Source organism: Mchenga conophoros, linkage group LG8 (genome assembly GCF_057382185.1).
Source record: "Mchenga conophoros isolate Kocher_MC1m ecotype Shallow Benthic linkage group LG8, M_conophoros_male_GT1.1, whole genome shotgun sequence".
Taxonomy (NCBI): domain Eukaryota; kingdom Metazoa; phylum Chordata; class Actinopteri; order Cichliformes; family Cichlidae; genus Mchenga; species Mchenga conophoros.
The window spans coordinates 7,691,506-7,717,640 of record NC_140533.1 but is presented as its reverse complement, the minus strand read 5'-3'; the positions used below and the strand labels follow the sequence as shown (position 1 = coordinate 7,717,640).

At 42.7% G+C, this 26,135-nt stretch overlaps 1 protein-coding gene across 1 annotated transcript; it reads right to left on the bottom strand.

Moving 5' to 3' along the window:
- Positions 1-13: 13 nt before the first annotated feature.
- On the bottom strand, positions 14-26,010 carry usp22 (ubiquitin specific peptidase 22). Its single transcript, XM_085283793.1, has 14 exons — positions 25,838-26,010; positions 25,351-25,619; positions 14,883-15,015; positions 10,640-10,753; positions 9,855-9,956; positions 8,851-9,017; positions 8,601-8,748; positions 8,216-8,318; positions 5,479-5,637; positions 5,049-5,175; positions 4,874-4,965; positions 2,985-3,047; positions 1,817-1,966; positions 14-1,732 (listed from the first exon to the last, which is right to left on the bottom strand). The coding sequence occupies exons 2-14, from the start codon at positions 25,468-25,470 to the stop codon at positions 1,690-1,692; spliced, it is 1,521 nt and encodes a 506-aa protein (XP_085139919.1). The 5' UTR covers positions 25,471-25,619; positions 25,838-26,010; the 3' UTR covers positions 14-1,689.
- Positions 26,011-26,135: the final 125 nt, after the last annotated feature.

Genomic DNA, 26,135 nt, shown 5'->3' with positions numbered 1-26,135 from the left:
CAACACACAAAGATTTTACAGATATAGATTCTTCTTTATTTGAGTGTCTTTCCATCACTGTGTCCAGTTCTTGCAGCAGTTACATGTGTTTTTGTGGAATGACTGACTGGCTCAAGATATTTAATTTTTTTTTTTTTTTCTGATTATGACCCCGTGGCTGGATCCAGCAATATAGAAGAACAAATCAACTTTGAGGTTTCACCATTTTGTTTCTACATACAAACTGTACATATACTTTTACACACGTCATCAACATGTGGAACAAAAAAAAAAAAAATCCTATCAAACTGTGATACCCAGCTCAGACGGCATGCTAAATGCAAGTACTGATTCAGTACATGAACATACGCTACATACGCACGCGCACGACACACGTGCATACAAACAGGACACATACGCGCTCTTTTTTTGTCTCTTTACACTCAATAACACATTTTATATAAACGCACCTAAGCTGAGGTTTTTTTAATGGATTTCTTTTGCTTCTTTTTTTAATCCTCCTCTTTCTCGAGCATATTCACGTGCACACATTCACACACATATAAACACACTGAATTAGAGCAACATGCGGCCGACAGTTAACACTGCAGGACTGAGCCTGTGACCCACTGTACAGACTCTCCTCCTTTTTTGTTTACTTTCTTTCTTTTGCCATTTACCTGAAACAGCATCATTACAATGTTCCATTAATGTGGAGAACACGACTGAAATCAAAAACAAAAAAAAGAAGCAGCCTATAGCAGCAGTGTCATGAAAGTCATGTGTACAAAAAAAAATGATATATATGAGACTGACAGCACAATGTAACGCAGATGAACAACGTGAGAGTCCAGGGAGAACGCAAAACTGCAAACAAATGTTTTTAAATTGCAGTATGTATAAAAATATATTTACTGTGTTGTCTATTTCCCCATTTTTGACGAGGAGACAGGCAGAAAATAACAGATCCTTCATGTCCTTCGCAGGGAAAATGGTTTCTGAGCGATAACTACAAGCTCGCAAGTAATAAAAATGGAATAAACTTCAGACACAATACTATGATTAACGTCTTTTTTCCCTTCCCCAGTAGCTGCACTCTGGAAAAAAAAAAAAAGCATACGAAGACAACTTCCACCCTTGAAATATTTGGTCTTTTGGAGGAGCGTAGCTGTGTTAGACAAGTGCGCTTGTGTCCGGAAGATTGCCTTGAAGAGAGGGGGAAAGAACAATATCACAACAGAGCCTTGTAGCTCTGTGTAAAGCTGTTGCTCTGCTTCTTCCCCTACATATGCAGCTGTGCAAGAAGCATGTAGCAAGACATTGGTGAAGGACAGCATTTGTGATCAAGTGAAGCTTCTCTTGCATTTGTGTCTGATAAGAGAACAAAAATGTAGAAGGACTCTGCACTCCTTTTCTTCTTCTTTTTTTTTTCTTTAGCAGACTTGTACACGGACTTGCTGCTTTCTTCTTCATCCCCTGAATTCAAGTACATAAAGTTCCTTTAGGGCCCATCCAGTCAGATTTGTTGGATTTCTCCTGCACAGCAGACAGTGTCCTTCTTGCATGTCACACAGAGTAACTAGACTGGTGTGTAGTAAGGGTGGGACTTGCCAATGACAACGTGTTTCTTTGCCTTTCTCATCACTCTGTTACAAACAAATCCTTGCGTCGTCCCTCAGCTCATCCTGCAGGCCGTGCTGATGCAGGGACTTATTCGTACTCCAGGAACTGTTTGTGGTAAAACAGAAGGTACCTGAGGAGATGAAAGCACCACGAGGTCAGTCAGCAGCAGAAACACAAAAGCAAAAATGTGTCTCAAGCTCTTTGACGTTCTCACCCTTCACTATCCAGGACATCCTTGATGCTAGCCTTGGTGATAATTGCATCGTCACATTTGAACCACTGGTCCTTGTGCTGTCGGATGAAAGTGGTGTAATGACCGCTCTCTAGTGTCCCCTGGTGGTTCACCACTGCAAACAAGCTGTACCTGCGACAGGAAGAGAGCAGAACAAGCTGCAGTTTGGCTTTTACTCAGTTCATAATGACTTCCTGCTCTGCTCCCAGGCTGTGGAACTCTCTGCCCCCTGAAATAAGAAATATTGGTTCTCTCCCCCAGTTTAAATCCCAACTCAAAACTCATCTGTTCAAATCTGCATATTCACTGTGAATCCACTGTTTGTTTATTTTATCTTGTGCTTTTATTTTATTGTTCTTATTCTGCCATTGTTTTACTAAGTGTTTTATCCTATTGTAAAGTGTCCTTGGGTGACTTGAAAGGCGCTCATAAATAAAATTTATTATTATTATTATTCCTTCCTACACACCATTTTCTTCAGCTGTTTTGTGAGTTTAGCTAGGACTACAACAGTGACTGCACAAACAAATTCATCTCGCTCTCATGTGGTGTTTTTTAGGACAGCAGCAGCATCAGCGTGTCGTTCTGTAGCTGCTGATTACCACATTACCAATTTTCCTCGACTATCCCAATATTTTGATCATTCACTGGAGGTAATGCTCTTCCTGTTTACTGGGACATTATACAATTATTGATTCAGTATGTTGTGCCTGGATCACTAAAAGTTATTGTTCCCAGTTCACCATGTTTTTGTACAAGGACTGTTATTATACTGCAGCATTGTAAATGGCTTTTCCAGACACTGGAAGCTAACAGATAATCAGCTTAGCTGTTATGACAGGTAGTTTTGCAAATTCATAATTCCTACTTTGTTGGGCTAATTTCCATGCAAACAAATGAGGTAGTGGATTCTACCCAGTGAAATGAATGTAGCTGTGAGACCAGTGACAAGAAGAAGCAGTCAAGCAGACAGTTTGTGATGATTAAAAACAGCACATTTCTATAAACATGCGCTTCATGAAGCCCTGCTGCACCTGTCAGGTGTGTTTCCACGAGGCTCACTGTGTCAGGTGACAGAAGGATGAGAATATACGTTTGGTCCTTTTGGATTATTGTGGAATCGATGCTGCAAACGTGTCGCTTTGCTTACTTGTTGTCGTTGTTGAAGGGATCCACGGTCTGCTGGTACTGCCCATTCATCCGGCTTTCTTTACTGAAACACGCGGCAGAGACTCAGTAACGACATACCAACTGTTGTTCTTTCAAGCAGAATAGTTTCCTCGGATGTATTACACAAATTAACATTCACTGCAAAAGCGACTGTGACTGCTCAAAGAAATGAAAAGAACACTTTTCGATCAGATTATAGCATCAAGCCAGTGAAATATCTGGTCAGTTAAGTAGCAGAGGACATTGTTATTCAGTGTCAGCTGCTTTGTTGTTAATAAAATTAATGAAAGATCCACTTGAGTCCCCAAAACAAAAATAGTTCTACAGGCCTCTCACATTTTTTCTGGCTTGTTTTTTCCCCCCACTAGTTTTGGCTCGGATCAGTGTCACTATTGAGAGCACGAGGCGATACCTGGACCCTAAACAGGTTGCACAGGTATTTAAACATCAATATGTGCTGTTGCCAGAAGGTTTGCGGTGTCTTCCGGCACAGTCTCAGGAGCATGGAGGAGATTCCAGGAAGCAGGCAGTTACTGTAGGAGAGTCTGACAGTGCTGTAGAGCAGCGTTTCCCAACCTTTTGGAACCACGGCACATATTTCACATTTTTGTCTAATGTCAAAAAAGTTTTCTCCAGGACAGAGGTCAGCATGACTATTATGTAACTTCTTTTATTTTACTGGCAGTTGGCAACTTAGAGTACGAAGTGGAAGAGAATAGAAGAGAATGTAATCGTTCTGCTCGTTACTCAAGCCGCTGAGACTACTAATCAGGTGGAACCAGATAATCTTCCACGGCACACCTGATCATTTCTAATGGCACACAGTGGTTGGGAAACTGCTGTAGAAGGTCCTTAACCCATTAGCAAGTCCGGTATCTGCTCCTTTTGTGGAAGGAGGAACAGGATGAGCACCTGCCAGAGCTCCAGCAGGACACTGGTGTGAATGTCTCTGACCAAACAGACTTCATGAAGGTGGCCTGAGTTCCCGACTGCCTGGCACTGTGGATCCTGACTGGCATTTGCCTCATAATACCAAAACTGGCAGGTCCACCACTGATGCTCTGTGCTTTTCACAGATGAGAGCAGGTTCCCTCTGAACACGTTACAGACGTGAAAGAGTATGGAGAAGCCATGGAGAACATTATGCTGCCTGTAACGGTTTGGTGATGGATCTGTGGTGTCTGGGGAGGGACATCCATGAAAGGACTCACAGATCTCTAAAGACTAGGCAAAGACACCCTGATATTAGGTATCAGGATGAAATCCTTGGATCCACTCTCAGACCCTACCCTGGTACAGTGGGTCCTGGGTTCCTCCTGATTTTGGGGGTTTCTTTGAATTCACCCCATTGTAGGTTGATAATTTTCATTTCCATCAAGTGATGTGGTATCCTTTAGTTCCCAGCACACACACCAGTACAGATATCGAGCATGATTTTTTCCCCCACAATGAGATCTGATGTGTTTTCAAAGTGTTCTTTTCATTTTTTTGAGTGTTATATACAGTACACATACACGTTTGCACAGTAAGGATGTAAACATATTTAGATATGAGCACATAGTAATGTACTCTGAAATAAAACACGGCCACCATATTTTTCCAGCTGACTGATGAGTTAGGAAATGCAGGCGTCATCCAGACTCTGCTGCAATGATCAGTCTTTACGGTTGTGCTCATTAATGCCAAAAATCAGTTTATGACCAAAAATCTATTTTTAAAAAAAAGAAAAGACACTGGACGCACACAAGTCCATATAAACACAGTTGTTACTGTGATTGAGGCCTAGCATGCACACAGCAGCTTCTAGTTTTTATGCACCTTACTGGGTTTTCTTTGACAGCTTCCACCCTTCTTTTAGATTGTGCTCACCTAGAGGCCATGAACGGGGTCATGTCCAGCTCCAGAGGAAAGGAGACATAAGTAGTGATCTTCCGCCGCAGTTTGGCCGAATGCTCAAACCTCTGCGAGCACACGCACATATCCACGAGTTAGAACAGGTAATAAATATCCCCCTTCATTAGCCGTCAAATGTAACCTCTCTTACTTTGAGGTGAAAGCACGCCACGATGGGCAGCTTCTTCATCGTCAGTTGCTTGGTAGACTCCTGGTAACTATGGCAGCCGCTGCACTTGATCTTTGCGCTGCTCCCGAGGTGTTCTGGTCTGGTGAACCTGGACAACAGAGGGTGAGATTTGGTACCAGGGACTTGTGCTGCTGCTTCCCCTGTCAGGAAGGGTAGGAACAGTTTTATGTGACGCTCATGATGATTCTGGGATGAGGCTAAAGGGTGGGTCTCTGAGTTTGCAGAGCATGTAGGATTGTTCTGATTAAAACGCTGAAATTATTCTTTTCATTTTACAACCACAAAACAGACAAAAACTCCCCACCTGTTTATCTTTTAATGCTGATGACTACAGCTCAATCCTGACGTTTCAGATCATGTCTCTCTGATCTATTCTTCATATGCGAGTTACCTGCGCAGACAGTCCGTCAGTGCTGTGGCTCCAGTGGTGTGACTCTCTCCGTTAAGTGCTGATCCATCTCCTCCGGGGCTGAGGGGCCAGAATGGTGTGGAAGAGCCTGGCAGGTCCAGGCTGATGTCCCAAAATGGGTCTATAGTTGTTGAAACACCACTGGGAACCAAACAGATGCCAGGATGTCACGTGACACGGTCAAGTGTTACTCTTGAGAAGTCACAGCTCAAAATAATCATTATCATACCCAATGTACAATGATCCAGAAATGGTAAAACAGAACCATTTTACCTCAGAGTCATTTTATGACCAGCTATGAGAACGGGATGAACCCAGAATCTCACTTTCTTCCCCTTCTTTATTAGAAACATCAGCACAAGCTCATTATCACTTCATGTCAACTCATTTTTTTCACAGTTTGCTTTAAAGGATCATTTATTTTCTTGCAAAAATACAGGAGGTGCAAACAGCAGGTGGGCGGAGCCACTGTTACTGACAACCATATTAAGGTTATCTGTTCTTACTGACATCACACAGAGAAAAGGGTTATGAATTTTAAAAAAGGCTTTAACTCACATGAACACTATTTATGTGTAAATATGCAGTTTAAAAAAAAACCCAGTTGACTGGAAAAAGTACACCACTGTGTTGAAAGGAGGTGAATTTAAGATAAAAATAAAGCAACATTCAAACAAATGAAAGCCAAAGAATTCCACTGGTGGTCTATTTATCAGTTTTTTTCAGCTGAACATTAATTGGTAACACTGTGTGTTCATTCTTAAGGACATAAAGCAGATCCTACTGGTTCGTGGTATATTTGTGACTGTGTTTGTATCTTCAGTCATTTGGAACAGCTGGATTATAACGCAGCAGTTTGTTGCTCAGAGCTGCAACACAAACACAAACACTGCTCAGTTAATATCCATTTTCCAAACTGCACCCCCGTTATCTCTCTAACAGCTCCACTAAATCATCTATTGTTCTGCCTACTTTCTCTGTAATGCATAGTGTTCTTGTTAAGCCAAGGGCCATAGCACAATTACAAGATGTATCACTGCAGCGCCGGCTTTCTGTTTATATTTAGCTCCATCTCTTTGCTCTAATAATTCCACTTCCTGGTGCCATGAATCTCCACAAAGCCGCCAGTGTCATCAGAACAAGGGCTCTTTCAAAGCCATGTCACTGGTTCTGACATGAGCTTTAATCAAATTTGATGGCTGTTTAAGATGACTGCTACACCCAGGACCTCCACTGCACTCTAGCCTAATCCAGCAGTCTTCCTCACCATGAAGATGAAAGCTCTGAATAGTGTCGCTGACTGGCAACAGTCTGGTTATGGTTGGTCAAAGCAGAAATTTCTGACTTTCTCCAGAGCTGCCACAAAAAGAAAAAGAGGACCGCATTCCTCTACAGCATCTTTTAGTTAGTCAAATTTTATAGGGATGGATTTAAAATGGCAAAAGGCTTCCACTTTAGTGGCTGCAGGATCTCATCTCTGATCTTTTCAGATGTGGTCCTGTTGACTTGGTCAGGTGATGGCCAGCTCACACTGGAGTGGGAAGCAGTGGGAATGAGAATCAGCAACTTCAAGTCTGAGGCCATAGTCCTAAGCTGGAAAAGGATCTCGTGGCCACTCCGGGTCAGGGGTAAGTTGCGCCCCATGCGGAGGCGATTAGGTATCTCAAGGTCTTGTTCACGAGTAATGGGGAGAGGGAAGCAGGAGACTGACAGACAGACTGGAGATGTCTGGAGTAGAACTGCCACTTACAACATCTAAAGGAGCCAGTTAAGGTGGTTTAGACATCTTGCAAGGATGCCTCCTGGGTGAGGTGTCCTGGGCATGCACTACAGGGGACACAGGGCAGACCCAGGAGTGATTACAACTACACCAGCCCACCTGGAAAAACCCAGGTGTTCTCCTGGATAAGCTGCAGGGAGGTTAGGCATTCTCTGCTCAGGCAGCTGCCTCTGTGACCCGGCCCCAGATAAGTGGAAGAAAACGGATGGATGGAATCACAAAATTGTGGCTCACTGTATTTACTGCTGATTTCTTTTTTCCACTGGAGAGGCACCAGCTGTGTTCCTCAGCTAAGCATGACTTGACAATAAGCTTAAAACTTCTTCTGACAGTAACAAACAAACTGCTACACTTAGTGCAGTGACCCAGAAATGCCGCTGCCTGGGTTCAAGTCTGACCCGTGGCCTCTGCAGCGTGTCCCCTGCTCTCTCCCGTCTACTCGTCACTTCAGCCACGCCAAATAAAGGCAAAAATGCCCCAGTGTGTGAAAATATCTCTTATATGGAAATAGGAGCTAATCACATAACAGATCAGTTTAAAAAATAAATAAATAAAAAAGGCGGGCTAGTCCACTCAGAGCTTCAACAGCCTCCACAAACCACCAGGTGGAGCTAGAGATCAACTTTACATGCCATGAAAGGCTGTTCCTGTTGCTGCAGTGTAGCAGTTCACCAAGTGTGTGATTGATGGTGCAGTATGTGAATGATAGAGGAGAACGGAGGCATTAGGGAGGGAGGGGGAGGAGGGTCACCTCGAGGCAGGCCATTAGACATTCTCATGCAGACAAGTGAGGCCTGTTTGGTGGCTGTTTTGTGTCTTCATGATGGAACTGTAGACTTTAATCTCTTTATACAGACTCTAGTGAGGCATCAGTAGAGTTTTAAGTTGTTTTTTTCCCTGCACACAAACTTACATTCTCACAGACACACACACACTTACTGGCAGGCTTGACAGGTGACGTCAGACTGCAGGCCCCCTGTGAAGATTTGGTCAATGATGCAGTTACAGTGGTTCGGGTTGTTTGCCTTCTTCCCATTGTCATCTGTAGGGACACAAAGAAAACACACACACACACACACACACACACACACACACACACACACCAAAAACATTAAAGCACACTGTCACTAAAAGCCTTACTGTGTAACTTCACAAATCCCCACTGTGCTTATAAACTGACAAGAGATCCAAAAGAATCAATACTGCCTCTCATGTGTTTTCAGCCTCTTAACTCTCCGTGTCAAACATGTCTGACTGAAAGTCACATGTCTCAGCTTTGATGGTCGTCTCAGCTTGTTTATGATATCGTCTCTGTGCGTCTGACCTTTGCAGTGTCTGTGCAGGACGTCCAGCGCTGCGATGAGGAACTCGTGGGCATCCTGCTGCTCGTAGCCAGCCAGGTGACGGGCGTGGGTCCACACGAGGTGGAGGAGGCGGAACGGGATGTGAGGTGAGCGGTGGCCTGAGTAGAACTGCGGTAAGGGGGTGGGAGGAGTTTGTGTTTTCAAATGACACTTTCTGAATCATCGCCTTGTCCTCTCTAAACTACTAAAATAAAATCAAAGACGCAGTACCTCCTGGAACAGTTGCGACATCTCGCACACCAAGCAGGAGTTGCTCTGCATCTCGCATTTGTGCCGGTCCGAGAGGAAGAAGTCTCGCAGCAGTGGGGTGTGTGTCAGCGCCTGGACGATGCAGTTCATAAAACACGTGTTGCCCAGATTTATCAGCCCGCGCAGGCCTGCGGGTGGAAGAGGGACAGCAAAGGAAAACAGACATAAACGCAGTTCAAGGAAACAAAAGTGTGTGGACAGGATAAACAGAAAAAGAGGCTTCGTGGCTGCTGCAGTGTGGCAGCTAGGCTGCAATGCTGTTATAGACACACACACACACACACACACACACACACACACACACACACCAATGTCTCTAAGGCACTAGTGGACTGCATACAGGGGAAACCATTGCCTGATTAAAGCAGAACCAACCACATATATTAAAAAAAACAAAAGAGGTGGGAGAGAGAGAGAGAAAGGAGGAGGAAGGAGAAAAGGTGGAAGGAAAGACAGGAAGCAGAAAAGAAAGAAGGCTGTAGTGTTTTTCATGGATGAGCAGCCAGCCCTGTAATTCCCCTCGTCTTAGACAGAGCCAGGGATGTTGCTGGCGCTGGAGCACGTCCCTGCAGGCTGCTGCAAGGTGTTAAACGTATGCCAGCTCTCCTCACTCCGACATACTGAAGGTCCCATCACTGCCTCACTCCAATATTCATCATCACTACAACAAATAATATCTCCTCTCTGCATCACCCTGTGCCTGTGACTGGTAGCTTTTCATATTATTAAAGGAATGGGTAAAGCAGAAAGTTAGCTCTGCAATTAGCACACGGGCCAGCTGCCATCACACAGGCTTTGCAGTAAGAAGCTGGCAGGTTAAAGAGCGGCTGATGTCCAAAGTGTGTCAGACATTCTCACAAGATCCGGGCTGCAGAGTACGTGTGAAAACATGATGGATGATGGTGTTGCTTCATCTTTGATGTGATGTCAATGTGCGTGTGTGAGAGAGAGAGAGAGAGACTAACCAATTGTACAGTTGGAGGTAATCCTCCTTCTTTTGGGGTTGTGACGCAGCAGCTCCAGCTCCCTCTTCGTCGGCTCCCACGTCGAGTACTTTTCCCCGATACCTGGAACACATTTACACGGACACACAAACCTGTGTAGCCTGAACCATGAAATAATAATTTTGAAACTGGCGTGGTTACTGAAGCTTCTTACAAATGAGAAAGAAAGACATTAAATATGCATTTGCATATATCAGTTAAAATTTCTATCATTTTTGCTACTTTCTGCATTTTTGTGTTGTCTATTTGGGTTTTTCGGGGGGGAAAATAAATAAAAATCACACTGATTAATTCTCAAACACTCACAAAATACACTTGCCGTTAAAGGTTGAAGACTTGAATCTTTCTGTTCAAGCTTAGAGGGCTGCCATAAACACATTTGACCACTGCTACATATGCATGAACCCACTGCGGCTGCTCTATAAAAATCCACATTTACAGAGGATTAGAAACAATGTTGCAATACAGCATTATCATTCATATGAATATTAGCACATCAAAACTGAACTCTATAAAAACTTTTAACTGCAAAATGCTAATTTATATCTAACCAGGTTAATAAGCTGGATAATGAAGACCAGGAGTTTAAAGAATTTGCAGCGCAGTGTGGATTTTAATATTGCATATGTGCTGCCATCTCAAAATGCAGTGATTGAGCACAGAAGTGCCATTGCTTGGTGAGCTCTGGTGTAGAAATGTCCCACTGAGGTCAAAGTCACTTGGTGCGTTGTTTAAAGTTGCTGTACCTTGCATCTTCCAGGCCTTCCTTTGTTCCTCTTTGGCGATCTGTTCCATCTCTTTGTCGTAAATGTAGTCTTGGCACATAAAGCAGTAAATTCCCCCGTACAGCAGGTCGATAGCTGGACAGACACAAAGAAAAGAAGAAGACGGCATTTTATTCAAATGCAGGGACACTCACGAGACTGTAAAGGGTTGCGTGTTGCTGCAAACTGTGTAAAAGGCTAACTGCTTCACCTCTCAGTTTTATTCTATTTATGTCACGCTGCGACGGCAGGCAGCAGGGTTCATCTGCTGACAGATCAGCCATGTGTTCACAGCAGCCAGAAACGATAGAGAGAGCAATGGGAAGTCAAAAGGTGAGGACGCCGCCTTTCTGGGTAATTTCCCACCATCGCAGACTCACTTAAATGCTCACTCACGGCCCAAAACAGTGCTTCCACTCCGTCTTACCTCTCTCTCCTCACCTGCTCTGTACCCTGCGGCAACCTGTTTGCTGTTGCCATAACAACCTGCCTGACGGCCTCTCTCTTGGCTGTCATCTTCTGCAGGTACAGAGGAAAGAATGGAGGGAGGTGAGGAAAAGCAAAGGCAAATATGAAAGTGAAGGAAGAAAATTTGACAGACTGAAGGGGGGGTGGGGTTGTAACAGTGCCAAGTGAAATTAAATGAAATCCTTGAACAATTCGGAATATCGAAAGGGTCATCGGGTAACCATGGGAACAAGAAGAGGGCAGAAAGAGAAGAGGACAGTGGTGAGAGAGCGGGAGGAGTCCGACATGAGGAGGCAAAGAGAACGGTGGACGTCCGTAAAATGAGCAGATGAAAGAGATGCAAAGGCAAAACAGGAGGTGGAACAGAAAGAAGGAGGGTGAGGAGGAGGGGCCAGGTTTAATGGAGGCTAATTCCACAGGGTGTATTAAAAACGACTTAATTACCTCCTCATCAGCCTGCTGAGAGCGTCACTCACACACACACACACACACACACACACACACACACACACACACACACACCCCCCCCCCGCAGGGGGTCTTCCTGAGCCAAGTGATAAAGCAAAGCAGGCTTGATAAAAACCAGAGCACAGATTCTCCAACATCTGCCAAATCCAGCCTTTTGTCAGCGACACCCTCGGTGCCTCTGCTACGGCGGCGCTCTCCTGCACAACGCTGCAGTGTAACGCACTCCACTTGCAGCTCAAAACAGCCGTAATTCCATTATGTGGAGAATAAAAAATGAAAGACACTGGGTGTCGAGCTGGCGTCGCCGCTTTCACACTAACAGGATGATGCCTTTTGGTGCAGATAATACGCCGTTTACAGTGTAATTAAATGTTGCCCCTTTTTTAATGCTTTCGGTAATATCAAAGGCAATAAAAAGGTTGTACAAATGTCTGTGTGATCGACTCTAGCAACACAATAATCCCGAGTCTCAAAGCTTTGTGCTCCTCCATAGTTTTGTCATTTAGCACAGCCTATTTTTGCTGGAGTGAGACGATTAATTGATGTCAACTGTGTAAGTGTCAGAGAGCAGCAGATCAAGATGGATTTCCAGTCTAGAAAAAACATTATTTAACCAGTAAAACTAGCAGGAGGCATCTTGGATCCTACAGCTTGAGGCAGGTTATGTTTTAAGACTTTTCTTAGCCAAACTATTTGGTATTGGTTGAGCCATTTAAACAAATGTGGATTGTTAGCATCCAAATCTGCTAATCTACCACCTAGTAGGCAGCATGTCTGCTGTGAGCATCTAGCTACAAAACTAGATATGAGCAGTTATTTTCTGTTGTTTTGAACTGATGTTAACAATTATGGGCAGCACAGTGAAGGTCTTGGGTTTGAATCCACTGGTTACTGAGGTCTCTCTCTGTGGAATTTGCATGAGTTGGATAAGCAGAATAAAAAGGATGGATGTCAGCAATTATCCTGATTCTAACATGAACAATGACAGCAGACATTACGCTGCTTTCCAAGCTCATTTTAACACTCTTGATAAAATGATCAAAGACATTTTCATAACAATGAATAGCGTCTTTTTAGATGACAGCACCCAGTGCTTTTTAAGACTTGTTAAGGATATTCAGGAACTATGATCCCGATGATGTGGTTGCACTGCTGTGCTAGTCAAGTAACCATTTGAAAAAACACCAACCTTCCTTGTGCAACACAACTGTTCAATACTCATGATGACACAACTTACAAAAAAATCTGCACACCTGCGATGAAAGTTACACTCCCTCAGCTTTAATAGTACACTGCTAACACCAGGTCCAGTGCTAGCATGCTCAGTGTGAATGTGTACATAATGCACTGTGTTTCAGTCTTTTGTGATGTTTTTATGGAGCATGTACTTGTCACTAGCTGAGATCACTACTTCCATAGAGTACAGAATCACTTCTGATCACTCAAACTTCTCATTTGTCATTTGCTTTAGAAACAACTTCATTAAGCCCAAATTCAAATACATGAGTCCTGAATAAGTTATATTACACCCCTGTGTAACCCAGTAAACAGCATCACAATGCTATGAACCCTGTGTGCAGGGTTATGGTGCACAAAAAAGGCTCAACATGACGTCTAGCCTTCATGCACTTGTTCTAACAGATGACGGACCCTCGTGGGAGTCTGCGAGTTTGTGAGTGTCAGAGAGCTGGTGAAGAATCAACGTAGAAATAGACTGAATCAGTAACATGTGGTGTAAATGTTTCTGGGTTTAATAACTTGGGGTTTATTATTTAACTGGGGAAGGCACGTTTTCCCCTTTCTTATTATCATTTTTAGATAAATGTCACAGTCGGCGCTCGCATGATATTCCTCAGTCCACTGGGTTTAAATGAAGGCTCTGATCGTTAGTTACCCATTGCCATGGTGACTCTTGGTATCAGAGCTCCATCGACGATGCCGTTCTTTCATTACTCTGAGTGACTAAACAAACTCTGATCATCCTTTGTGGAACTCAGAGTTTGTTAAATCTGATTTCTGGAACAGGGCCCCAATCGCCACTTAACTCAAGCACCAATGGGAGTTTCAGAACATATCAAACTTTCACAGAAAGTCTCAGGCCTGCTGCAAGACACATAGTTCAGGGAGGAAGGATAGTGTACTCAGTGGTGTTTCTTTTTATTTTTCACCCAATTAGATGTGAATAGCAGCGATTTCTGCACACAGCAGAATTCTTTAGCAGCTGTTTATACTATCTGAGTATATGAGTTCAGGTACTACCAGCAGCTTTCTCAATATATTGATATTGACAGTTTGGGCAATATCATTGACCAAATTGCTAAATTTTTGAGCAATGTTTTGATTATCACAGGCTGTGTTCCCCAGTGGGAGTCGAAGCACTGGGCGAAAACAACCAACTGTTCACCAAACACCCACGTCTTTCTTCAGATCTGGAGCTGTCCAGATCGCGTCTGTTTCCTGTAAATATATAACTCATTGAACTGAAATACAACAATTTCCCGTTTTCTTACTGTGTGTGCCCAGGCCAACTAAGCAGCCTCCGTGCGAGCTGTGGTGAGAAATACAGCGCGCTTGCTTTGGCTCCTCAAAATAAAAGCCTGCTCAGTCATTTTAAAAGGAGAAAAATATACAGATTATCACTGAAAACAATGGCTCGTGATATTTTGTGTTACCTTCACTGACCTGCAATATTAATCCTGTCTACAACAAGGCTGAGAGAGATCTCATTGTTCTTGCTTATAAATACCCACACCGCTGAATGATTGCAGGGATTTTGAGAGAGGCTTTGGAGAGCAGGGAGGTGTACCCAATAAAATGGAAATGTGCTTAATTTTAAATCAGCCACCAAGACAGACCTCAGTGCCCATTCATTAGCAAGTTCAATACTGCATGCTTTCCCTCTAATAGGCTGCCTGAGGCCAAAATACACAGGTGACTTTCCAAAGCCCCTTGAGATGAAGTCTTTTAGGCAGTATTGCATTTATGTTGCACTCGCTTGCGTAACAGCTCACACCCCTGTGGCTCCGAATGCCTCACAAAAACCACAGATGCGTCACAGCTTAAATAAAAGCATTAATATAAGTAATATAAGAAGGCCAAAGCTGCTTATAAATATAGTCTCAAACACACAAATGCATGGTGTTTACAATGCAGTGGCACTAGCCTATACCTCCATTAGCCGCTGGCTGTATAATTAGCCCCGATGGTGTTGTGCTGGGGTGTGCATATCGTCCATGTTTGTTACAATGAGGAAGCTTAGTATGGGACCGTGAGTTTGTGTGTGTCATACCTAGGTTATGCCTTTTGCTCTTGGCATGTTCGTGGATGTGTTTTTTGGCAAAGCAGGCGAAGAAGACGCAGTAGAGGCAGGAGTGGAGTCTGTTGAGGTGGGCGCCGCACATGTGGCAGATACATGACTTGGCCTGAAAGAGACGGGGGAGGGGTGGTGGGCGGGAGGAGGAACAGCAGGGAGAGAGGGAGACAGAAATAGAGAGAGAGAGATGAAACGATTGTATGAATCTTCTCAAACTTGTACTCCACACAAATCATAAAAATTGAAACAGCTTCAAGGATGAATCTTTGTAGAACCCATGACATAACCTACGTAAGTGGCCGATCTCATTTATGTGTGTTACATGTTAATCATCTTGTGGATGAGTCCCTGTGTTTTACATGCTGATAGAAAAAAAATGAATTGCTGGGACTTTTCCCCCACCTGGGTCTCCACTCTTTGTGGTGGTCAGTTGTTTACGGGTGTAAACATATTACTCCTCTGTGCCTTCCCTCACATCCAGTCTGACAGTTTCTGCAATCTCCCTCCAAGAATTTGTTACATTTGTGACTCCTTATGTTGCTGCTATGATGATTATTCATTGTCCTGAGATGATGATTGTTACTTTCTAAAACTTCAAAAACTTGATGGAGCTGAACTGGCCAATCACGATACTTGTGGGCTGCGCCAACCCGTGTAGCTACATTTTTCGTGAAGTGCATGCCGGGTTACGGCGTAGGGTTCAGATGGGTTTGCAGTTATGCCGTAGGTTACAATGCAGATTTCCCGTAACTATGGCAATTTTGCTTTTAGCGCACCGCATGTTGAAAATTTCAGTGACAAAATAAAAGCATGTGTTTATATATTTGTTTGTTACAGATGTGCTCAGATCAAAACCTGAAATCTCTTATTTACAAAAGCATTCACATTTTTTGCTTTACGCTGCACTACGAGACAGACCTTGAATTTCCTGGAGTCCACCCGTTGCCACTTGAACACATCAGAAAGAACATAGAAACATGAATATGCTTCAGCCTCTGTAGCTCAAACAATGGATACAAACAAACAAAACCATCCAAAACCATCCCCACAAGCAGATTTGCATAGTATCCATGAGAGAGGTCTAATTGTAAACTGCAAAATCCTGCTAACTAACCACAGAGAGAGTGAAACTTGAAAGAGGGTGATGCAATACCGAAACAGAGGCATCTTAATGGCTGACTTTTCTCCATTTTTACACTTTTCATAGTTTCATTACGACTCAGCAAGCACTTGGTGAGTGTTTGTAAACAAGTCAGCATTTTCCATGCAAGCTATGGACAACTGTGGGAATCTGCGAGTGGCAAAAAGGCAATCACAAAGAAATTTTTGGTGCAGCACTGTACAATGCTTTGCAACCAATTTACCTTGCAACCTCCAGCAACCACTTTTCCCTAGTGGGGTCGTCAACTAGTCTCTCAGCTAAGGGCCTAAGACTGCCTGGTCAATTCAATTCAATTCAATTCAATTTTATTTATATAGCGCCAAATCACAACAAAAGTCGCCTCAAGGCGCTTCATAGATACAGAGAAAAACCCAACAATCATATGACCCCCTATGAGCAAGCACTTTGGCGACAGTGGGAAGGAAAAACTCCCTTTTAACAGGAAGAAACCTCCGGCAGAACCAGGCTCAGGGAGGGGCGGCCATCTGCTGCGACTGGTTGGGGTGAGAGAAGGAAGACAGGATAAAGACATGCTGTGGAAGAGAGACAGAGGTTAATAACAGATATGATTCAATGCAGAGAGGTCTATTAATACATAGTGAGTGAGAAAGGTGACTGGAAAGGAAAAACTCAATGCATCATGGGAATCCCCCGGCAGCCTACATCTATTGCAGCATAACAAAGGGAGGATTCAGGGTCACCTGGTCCAGCCCTAACTATATGCTTTAGAAAAAAGGAAAGTTTTAAGCCTAATCTTAAAAGTAGAGATAGTGTCTGTCTCCCGAATCCAAACTGGAAGCTGGTTCCACAGAAGAGGGGCCTGAAAACTGAAGGCTCTCCCTCCCATTCTACTTTTAAATACTCTAGGAACAACAAGTAGGCCTGCAGAGCGAGAGCGGAGCGCTCTAATAGGGTGATATGGTACTACAAGGTCATTAAGATAAGATGGGGCCTGATTATTTAAGACCTTGTATGTGAGGAGCAGGATTTTGAATTCAATTCTGGATTTAACAGGAAGCCAATGAAGGGAAGCCAAAACAGGAGAAATATGCTCTCTCTTTCTAGTCCCTGTCAGGACTCTTGCTGCAGCATTTTGGATTAGCTGAAGGCTTTTCAGTGAGTTTTTTGGACATCCTGATAATAATGAATTACAGTAGTCCAGCCTGGAAGTAATAAATGCATGAACTAGTTTTTCAGCGTCACTCTGAGACAGGATATTTCTAATTTTAGAGATGTTGCGCAAATGGAAGAAAGCAGTCTTACATATTTGTTTAATATGTGCGTTGAAGGACATGTCCTGGTCAAAAATGACTCCAAGGTTCCTCACCGCGTTACTGGAGGCCAAGGTAATGCCATCCAGAGTAAGAATCTGATTAGATACCATATTTCTAAGATTTTCAGGGCCGAGTACAATAACCTCAGTTTTATCTGAATTAAGAAGCAGAAAGTTAGCGGCCATCCAGGTCTTTATGTCTTTAAGACATTCCTGCAGTTTAACTAATTGGTGTGTGTTATCTGGCTTCATGGACAGATAGAGCTGGGTGTCATCTGCATAGCAGTGAAAATGTATGCTATGTCTTCTAATGATACTGCCTAAGGGAAGCATGTATAATGTAAACAGAATTGGTCCTAGCACTGAACCCTGTGGAACTCCATAATTAACCTCAGTGTGTGAAGAGGACTCTCCATTTACATGCACGAATTGGAGTCTATTAGATAGATATGATACAAACCACTGCAGCGCAGTACTTGTAATACCTACAGCATGTTCTAATCGCTCTAATAGGATATTATGATCAACAGTATCGAACGCTGCACTGAGGTCTAGCAGGACAAGCACAGAGATGAGTCCACTGTCAGAGGCCATAAGAAGATCATTTGTAACCTTCACTAAAGCTGTTTCTGTGCTGTGCTGAGCTCTGAAACCTGACTGAAACTCTTCAAATAAACCATTCCTCTGCAGATGATCTGTTAGCTGTTTGACAACTACTCTTTCAAGGATTTTTGATATGAAAGGAAGGTTGGAGATTGGCCTATAATTAGCTAAGACTGCTGGGTCTAGAGATGGCTTTTTGAGTAAAGGTTTAACTACAGCCAGCTTGAAGGCCTGTGGTACATAGCCGATTATTAGAGATAGGTTGATCATATTTAAGATCGAAGAATTAATTAATGGCAGGACTTCTTTGAGCAGTTTTGTAGGAATGGGGTCTAAAAGACACGTTGCTGGTTTGGAGGAAGTAATTATTGAAGTTAACTCAGAAAGATCAATTGGAGAAAAAGAGTCTAACTTAATATCAATGGTACTAAGAGTAGCTGTAGATAATATTACATCTGTGGGATGATTATTGGTAATTTTTTCTCTAATGATAAAAATTTTATTTGTGAAGAAGTTCATGAAGTCATTACTAGTTAACGTTAAAGGGATGGTTGGCTCAAAAGAGCTCTGACTTTTTGTCAGCCTGGCTACAGTGCTGAAGAGAAACCTGGGGTTGTTCTTATTTTCTTCAATCAGTGATGAATAGTAAGATGTTCTGGCTTTGCGGAGGGCTTTCTTATAAAGCAGCAAACTATTTCTCCAGGCTGAATGATGATCCTCTAGATTTGTGACACGCCATTTCCTCTCCAGATTACGAGTCATCTGCTTTAGGGTACGTGTTTCAGAATTATACCACGGAGTCAGGTACTTCTGATTTGAGGCCTTAGTTTTCACAGGAGCTACAGTATCCAGAGTCGTACGTAGTGAGGAGGTGAAATTATTAACAAGATAATCGACCTCTGTTGGGGTAGCGTTCAGATAGCTGCTTTGCTCTGTGTTGGTACAGGGCATTGGAGATGATAACAGTGGGTGGATTATATTCTTAAACTTAGTTACAGTGCTTTCAGAAAGACATCTACTTTGATAAAGTCTACTCTTCACCGCTGTGTAATCAATTATTGTAAAAGTAAATGTTATCAGGAAATGATCAGACAGGAGAGGGTTTTCAGGAAACACTGTTAAATGTTCAGGTTCGATGCCATATGTTAAAACAAGATCTAGAGTGTGATTAAAGTGGTGGGTGGGTTCTTTTACATTTTGAGAGAAACCAATTGAGTCTAATAACAGATTAAATGCCATGTTGAGGCTGTCATTTTTAGCATCTACATGGATGTTAAAATCACCCACAATAATTATTTTATCTGAGCTCAGAACTAAATTAGATATAAAGTCTGAGAAATCAGACAGAAACTCTGTGTAAGGCCCAGGTGGACGATAGATGATAACAAGTAAGACTGGTTTCTGAGTTTCACAGCTGGGGTGGACAATGTTAAGCATCAGGCTTTCAAATGAATTAAAAGTCTGTCTTGGTCTTTCATTAATTAATAGGCTGGTGTGAAAAATTGCTGCCACACCGCCTCCTCGGCCTGTGCTTCGAGATTTCTGGTAGTTAGAATGGCTCGGGGGTGTTGATTCATTTAAACTAACATAATCATCCTGCTGCAACCAGGTTTCTGTAAGGCAGAGTAAATCAATTTGTTGATCAGTTATTAAGTCGTGTACTAACAGAGACTTGGAGGAGAGAGACCTAATATTTAATAATCCACATTTCACTGTTTTACTCTTTGGTTCAGATGTGGATACTGTATTGTTCTTTCTTTGTGATTGTTTATGTTTAAGTTGTTTGTTGCTGGTTTTTAGTTTGTTTTTTGTCTTTTTGGAAGCTGACACAGTCTCTATGGAGATGGGTTTTTGGGGGGGTAGCAGGAGGAGAGAAGCTGCAGAGAAGCGTGTAAGACTGCAACTCTGCTTCCTGGTCCCAACTCTGGATAGTCATATTTTGGGGGGTTTAATAAATTTGTCCATATTTCTAGAAATGAGAGCTGCTCCATCCAAAGTGGGATGGATGCCGTCTCTCCTAACAAGACCAGGTTTCCTCCAGAAGGTTTGCCAATTATCTATGAAGCCCACATCGTGGTCATTGCAAACAGAAAAACTGAACACCAAGTAGTGTGAGCAGCATCACTGTAAGACTTTATCTAAGACAAAACAACGAAAAGTCTTTAAGAGCTCATTTAAATGCACCACGTCATCGTGCCAAGGTCATCTACTGTACATGACGTCAAGCCTGGCATTTCTAAGCAGCTGCAGTGAACACATCAGTTTACACTTCTGGATGTCAAAAGCTATTTTTCCCATCTACTCTGTGTTTTCTATTAAGTAAATGGAACATTTCTCAAACACTGCTCAAAAACCTACAAGGCATTAATGTAGCTACAAAGCATGATGCATTCTGCTTTTTAATGCGATATGGCTTAAAGTACAGAATCAGGATAAAATTCACCTAAGCCTAAAATGCACCTCTTAAATATGAATTGTGTTTCTTATTCGTTATTTTCGGCAGTCATGGAAAGAAAAAAAGAAGGGCGGCGTGACTGTGGATGGAGGGTAGATAGCAACAGTTCAAAAGCATGCAGATGACAAGCTGGCATGCCAATGAGCTAGCATGAATATAAGGAGGTGGGAGGAAATGAGCAATGCCTAAGAAGAGGAGTGCAGGGAAAATAAGCAAAGACAGGAAAGAAAGGAAAGCGGGTAGAGAATGATATATGGGAGAGCATCAGACACAAAGACAAGAGGAGGAAATGTAGAAGAAAATTAGAGCTGGAATCATGAGACAGGTTGATATCAGTGGCATTTTATAGAAACTCTACCTTAGAGATCTAGACTGGTAAGCTAATATACATAAAATGGAAAGGCAGAGTGACAGTACAGTTTGGTGCCCAATTTAGAAGATGTACGGATTGTGGCAAATGATGCCGTCTTTACCTGACGTGTATGACCAAGAAGTCTAAAACCCTAAATTATCAATGTCAACAGAAGTAAAAAATAAATAAATAAAACAATACAACCAATATGAAGAGAAGTTAAAACTGCATGTAGATTTTATTTAAACGAAATTTTCACATTATAGGAAATAAACCTTTTTCTTCACAAAACTCAAAACTATTGTGTTCCTCCTCTATAATCAGGTTAGCTTAGCTTTGCATAAAGATCAGAAGAAACAACTAGAGTGGCTTTGCAAAAAGAAAAAAGGAGTAAACACTAACATCTCTAAAGGCAGAGATTCTCATGGCATCTGGCATCATATAGTTCATAGTGCTGTAGGTAAGCTAGCTGCCCGATTCTAGTTTATTTTACCATAGTTATCTCCTGTCACCTCCAACCAGACAGCTACCCCTCCCTGAGCCTGGTTCTGCTGGAGCTTTCATCCTGTTTAAAAGCCAGTTTTTCCTTCCCACTGTTGCCAAGCGCTTGCTGATATGCAGTCGTCTCATTGTTGGGAGTTTTCCCTCCATTATTGTGGGGGCTTTACCTTACAATACAGGTAACTGTAATTTGGCACTGTATGAATAAAACAGAATTGAATCAAAAAGTTGAACAATTTAAGCAAAGTTACAATATGTGTGAAACACATTCACAAGCCTCTTTATTAGACACAACTAAAATGCTTGTTATCGTTACCTAATTAGCCATTTGCTTGATAGCAACTCAGCGCTCTGAACATTTCTACATGCCTAAAGATGTCTCTCTGAAGTTGCTGAACAAAGCTTCAGAATGGGGAAGAAAGTAAGAAGTAGTAAGTAGCAGCCTTGGAGTTTTGTGCCGTTTCTATCCACATCTATCCAGATCAATATACATAGTTGTGTAGACTGACAACAGTCCCAGTGTGCAACTAAATTTAAAATACTGGCAGTGTTTGTACAGAACTTTACATCATTTGAAGTTGACTTATTAGACATTGTAGACAGTGTATGAAATCTAAGTGTATGAAATCTATTTAAACCACAGAGTACACACTGTGATCACACGGATGAGAGAGAGGTCACACAGTTACCTCCCACCCATTTCAGCTTACACTGTACAGCTAAGCAGTAGCTTCATAGTTGTTACCATAGGTTACCAACCTTGTCTTACTAAACGGATGAGGGTTCTGACAAATGTCACACATTTGCTTGATTCATGCAGTGTTTTTTGAGATCCATATTACCAAAATAAAAGCCTAAAACCCTCTAGATTAAAAACTTTTCATCTGGGCTTATTCCTCATTGAGTACCACCTCTGCTGTTCATGATTTAAAAACATGCTTCTCTTGTGAGTGTAAATGTGGGACACAGATACAAAAAAAAAAATAAAAAGACATTCTTATTCCAGTCACTCACTCACTCACTCACTCACACACACACACACACACACACACACACACACACACACACACACACACACACACACCCCTCCTTGCAAAACTGCTCGGACAGCACATGAATTATGAAAATACCCATCAATATGCAACAATCTTTCGTCACTCATTCTTTTGGCTGTCATTGTTACAGTGTGCACGTCTGTTTAGCTAGTCCCCCAAGGACGCTGTATTCATGTAGGATTTGTGTCATCTTCTCTGCTCTACATCCCAAACTGTCAGTAAGAGCCTGAGCACATATACACTGCACAGTAGTTATGGTTTAGAACACTGTGTACTAAGAGGCCTTGTGGTTCTTCTAACACCCGAAGAACAGCCAAGCTCCAACTGTGTCATATTCCTCCAAATGCTGCGATGTCAGAGACGAGCTACCAGTAGGCGGGGAGAACTGGAAAGGGTAATGGGATGTAAAGTTGCTGGTTAGAAAAGTGTAAAGTGAGAAGATTATTACACTGTGCGCCCATGCAGCGACACCTGTCTCATTCATTTAGGGAAAAGTTGTGGTAGCCTGCCATCCCAAACAACAGACTGATATTTATTTATGAAGATTAATCAATTATTTCCTCCTTTGTCCCAGGCAAACTAAGAAATAACGGACCTGTTTTACAGTCATCACTCTATTTTGCAACATTTAGTCTTGCAGCATAAATATCAGCTGTGCCACTGAAAACACCCAGGTAAATCTGATTTGTTGATATGTCTGATACTAAGATTTGGTTGTTGTTGGAGTGTGTGCCCTTGAAACTAGTGGAAAGAGTAAATGTTCAACACAGAAAAAGCAAAACAAAGGGCTAAAAAAATGAAGCTGAACTTAAATTTAAAGCAACAGCTGTCACTGTCGTAATGGCAAATACTTTGTTGACCTTGTTTATTTTTGCCACCAGCTCCGGGTTTCATACTCAGAGGGCCTCTTTCACTTTAAATCTACTTTGTGTTGCAGTGGCACAAGCTAGTAGAAGACAGCCTTAGGAGGACAGAAAATATTGCTAAATCTGCTAAGCTCTGACGTTTAGTAGTGACTCACCAATTTTAAAACATGGTCTTATTTTATGGTCCCTTGAGCAGCCTATACTGGCTGTTAAAAAGGACTATGTCCTGGTCCTTATTGTCAATCCTGTGCTGTACTAATGGGTCTGCATTTTTCACAGTTCAAAATAATCCTTTTTTTTTTTTTAATCTTACTGGGCCTAAGTGCAGCTGCTGAGTTCTTCCACTGTTTGAAATTATCCGTTTTAGTTCTCTATCCTCCCGCTCCCAAGCACACTGTTATTTGACTGGCTGCGCCTCATAAACAGATGAGCTGAAGAGTAGGTGGGCGGAGCTTCTGTGCTAACAACCAGAGCCGTGTGCCTGACCATATTAGGAATATCTGCTCTTACTGACATCATACAGACAAGTGTAGGGGAAAAAAAACCTGCCTGAAGCCTCTGACACACAAGATCTACCAGAGGATATGCTGACCTCATTGTTTGAAACTTTGGCTATGTTTAATATACAGAAAATAAAATGTTAAATGTTTTATTACAATGTAAAAAGATCACATTAGGATTGCGGTGAGAAAATGCGCTTTTACTCTGCAGTAGACTGATAGAATTCAATGTTGGCGCAATTCAGATGAGATAAAACACTTGTGTGATTGTCAGTGAAGTGAGTCAAAGAACTGAGCCTTTGAATTCTAAAGGTGAACCAATACTCGGTATTCAATCTACATCTGAAGGTCAGTGGACTGTCTGATGTACACAGCGCTGAGGCTGACGCCAGAGGTAATGGACGACAGAGTGGCAAGCGGGTGATTAAGGAGTTGTATTTTTCACAGGTAACACTTTCAAGTGTTGCTGCTTGACTGTCAAAATGTATGCAATTTGTTTGCCATTGTTGTTTTGAATGGCCCTGGAATCACAATACTTGTCCTTTCCCTTTGTTGCATCCCTGCAGCAACCCAGTGTAGGTGCAGAGTGTGAGTAGCAAGCCAAAAATACCTGGATACACCAATGCTTGCTGAATAACAATAATGTATGGATAAACTTTGCGGTTGAAATATTGTTCAGGGTCAAATTAAAGACTGTCTTGGACCTGAAACTAGACTGGAAAATCTAATCTATGACTGTCAACAGACTTCTCCAGCTGGATAAAAAGAAAACAAGTGCATGACAGGTGGAGCAGAACCCTGGTGTAACAGTTTCCCCATAAGAAGCATGTGTCTGATTGGAGAGGTGTCCCACATATTTCATGATAAGAAGGGATTTTGGCCCTCCAGGGGCACAGGAAGAGACCATACAGTACATATACCATCTGCATACGCACCATTTATTTCTGTATACATGTCTCCTGGACTTAAGCCAGTGCAGTATACACACAGATAATGCAAACACAACATGCTATATGTCTAAGTAATGGCATGATTATTAAAAAAAATAAACAAAGGAGAAGAAAAATAATATTTCCTCTTGCAGCGTAACTGAAGACACACATTCTGTTGCTTTACCTGTTAAACCTCGTTGATCCTGTAATGCTGAACAAACATGGCCATGCTGCATATCTGTTATCATAGGTTTATGAGGACAAGAGATATGAAGTACTTGGCTGATTTCAGAGCCATCAGTGCCCCAATAAGCGAGGACACACCACCGTGTAACACTGGCCTGCGGTCTGCTGGTGGGAGGAAGTGGAGCCACAGCAGGCGCAGTGCCAGTGCAAACACATGCACATCATCAGCTTGCTGATCCATCATGCGGACTCTAGCTTTGATCTAAGCTAACGTTCAGCGGCGAGGGGGTTAACTGGGTGACATGCTAGTAGTTTGCATCAGTTTGAGGACACTGCAGCTGTGGTGAGGTGCTCAGAGTGGCATTTAAGCGCCACACTGAGACTAGAACAAGTCTCTGAGCTTGGATAGTATTTGGCTGAGGGGGAAAGCGGTACTTTGGCATTCACCGTCTGTTGTTGTGGAAGGGCGGAGAACTATCTACGCACACGACGGCAGCTCAGCACACAAACACACGCATACACGGTCGTACATCAAGGGTCCCTACTAAACACTCGTTACCTTGCGTTTTCTGGTCTCAGCTGAACCACTCCACACGAAACACTGATAAATGACCCTCAGGTTCTGCTTCCAGTTGTCCACTTTGAAGCCGTTGACATGGGGGCAGCCTGCGGGACTCATGGTAGTCACAGCATCCGGCTTCACTGTCCACTGAGCGACGAAACCTGTTCAAATCCCTCAAAGCAGACCCAGTCCAAGCGGGCTGACTGGCTAGCTCTGCCAGGGTTCGTTATCCACCAAGTGCTGCGTTCTGGCTAACTGGACATGTCCTGGTTGCAGTAGCAGAGACACGCGCAGTAGCAAGCATAAAGACGAATTTTACAATATACCTCTTTTGGAGATGTGTATCATTTATGTATTTAAATCCAGCTATACCGCTTTACATGTAGTTCTTCACAGTCGCTCAGTTACACGTTAGCAAGCTGGCTAAAGTTGGTTAGCATTGGAATTTCAAGTAGCTTACACGGCGAGTGTCGTTAAGACCCACCTCATTCATAGCGACGGACCAATCACGACCGAGTGCTGCATGTGATTGACATGTGCCAACTTTCGTTCAGAGGGTAAAGTCCTGCCTCTAAAAAGAAGGGCGCTTCGTCTTGATTGGTGGAATTCTCCAGCTAACCACATCCGCTTGCATACGTACGTTCATTGGCTGAAGCGAAAATTAGCTTCAGCGTAACAATTACAAAAAAAAAAAAGAAAAAAAAAGTGACAGTCCATGAATGGATGAGAATTGAAACACACCGTAAAGACGAGGGCCCGTGTCGAAGAGAATCTTTCCATAA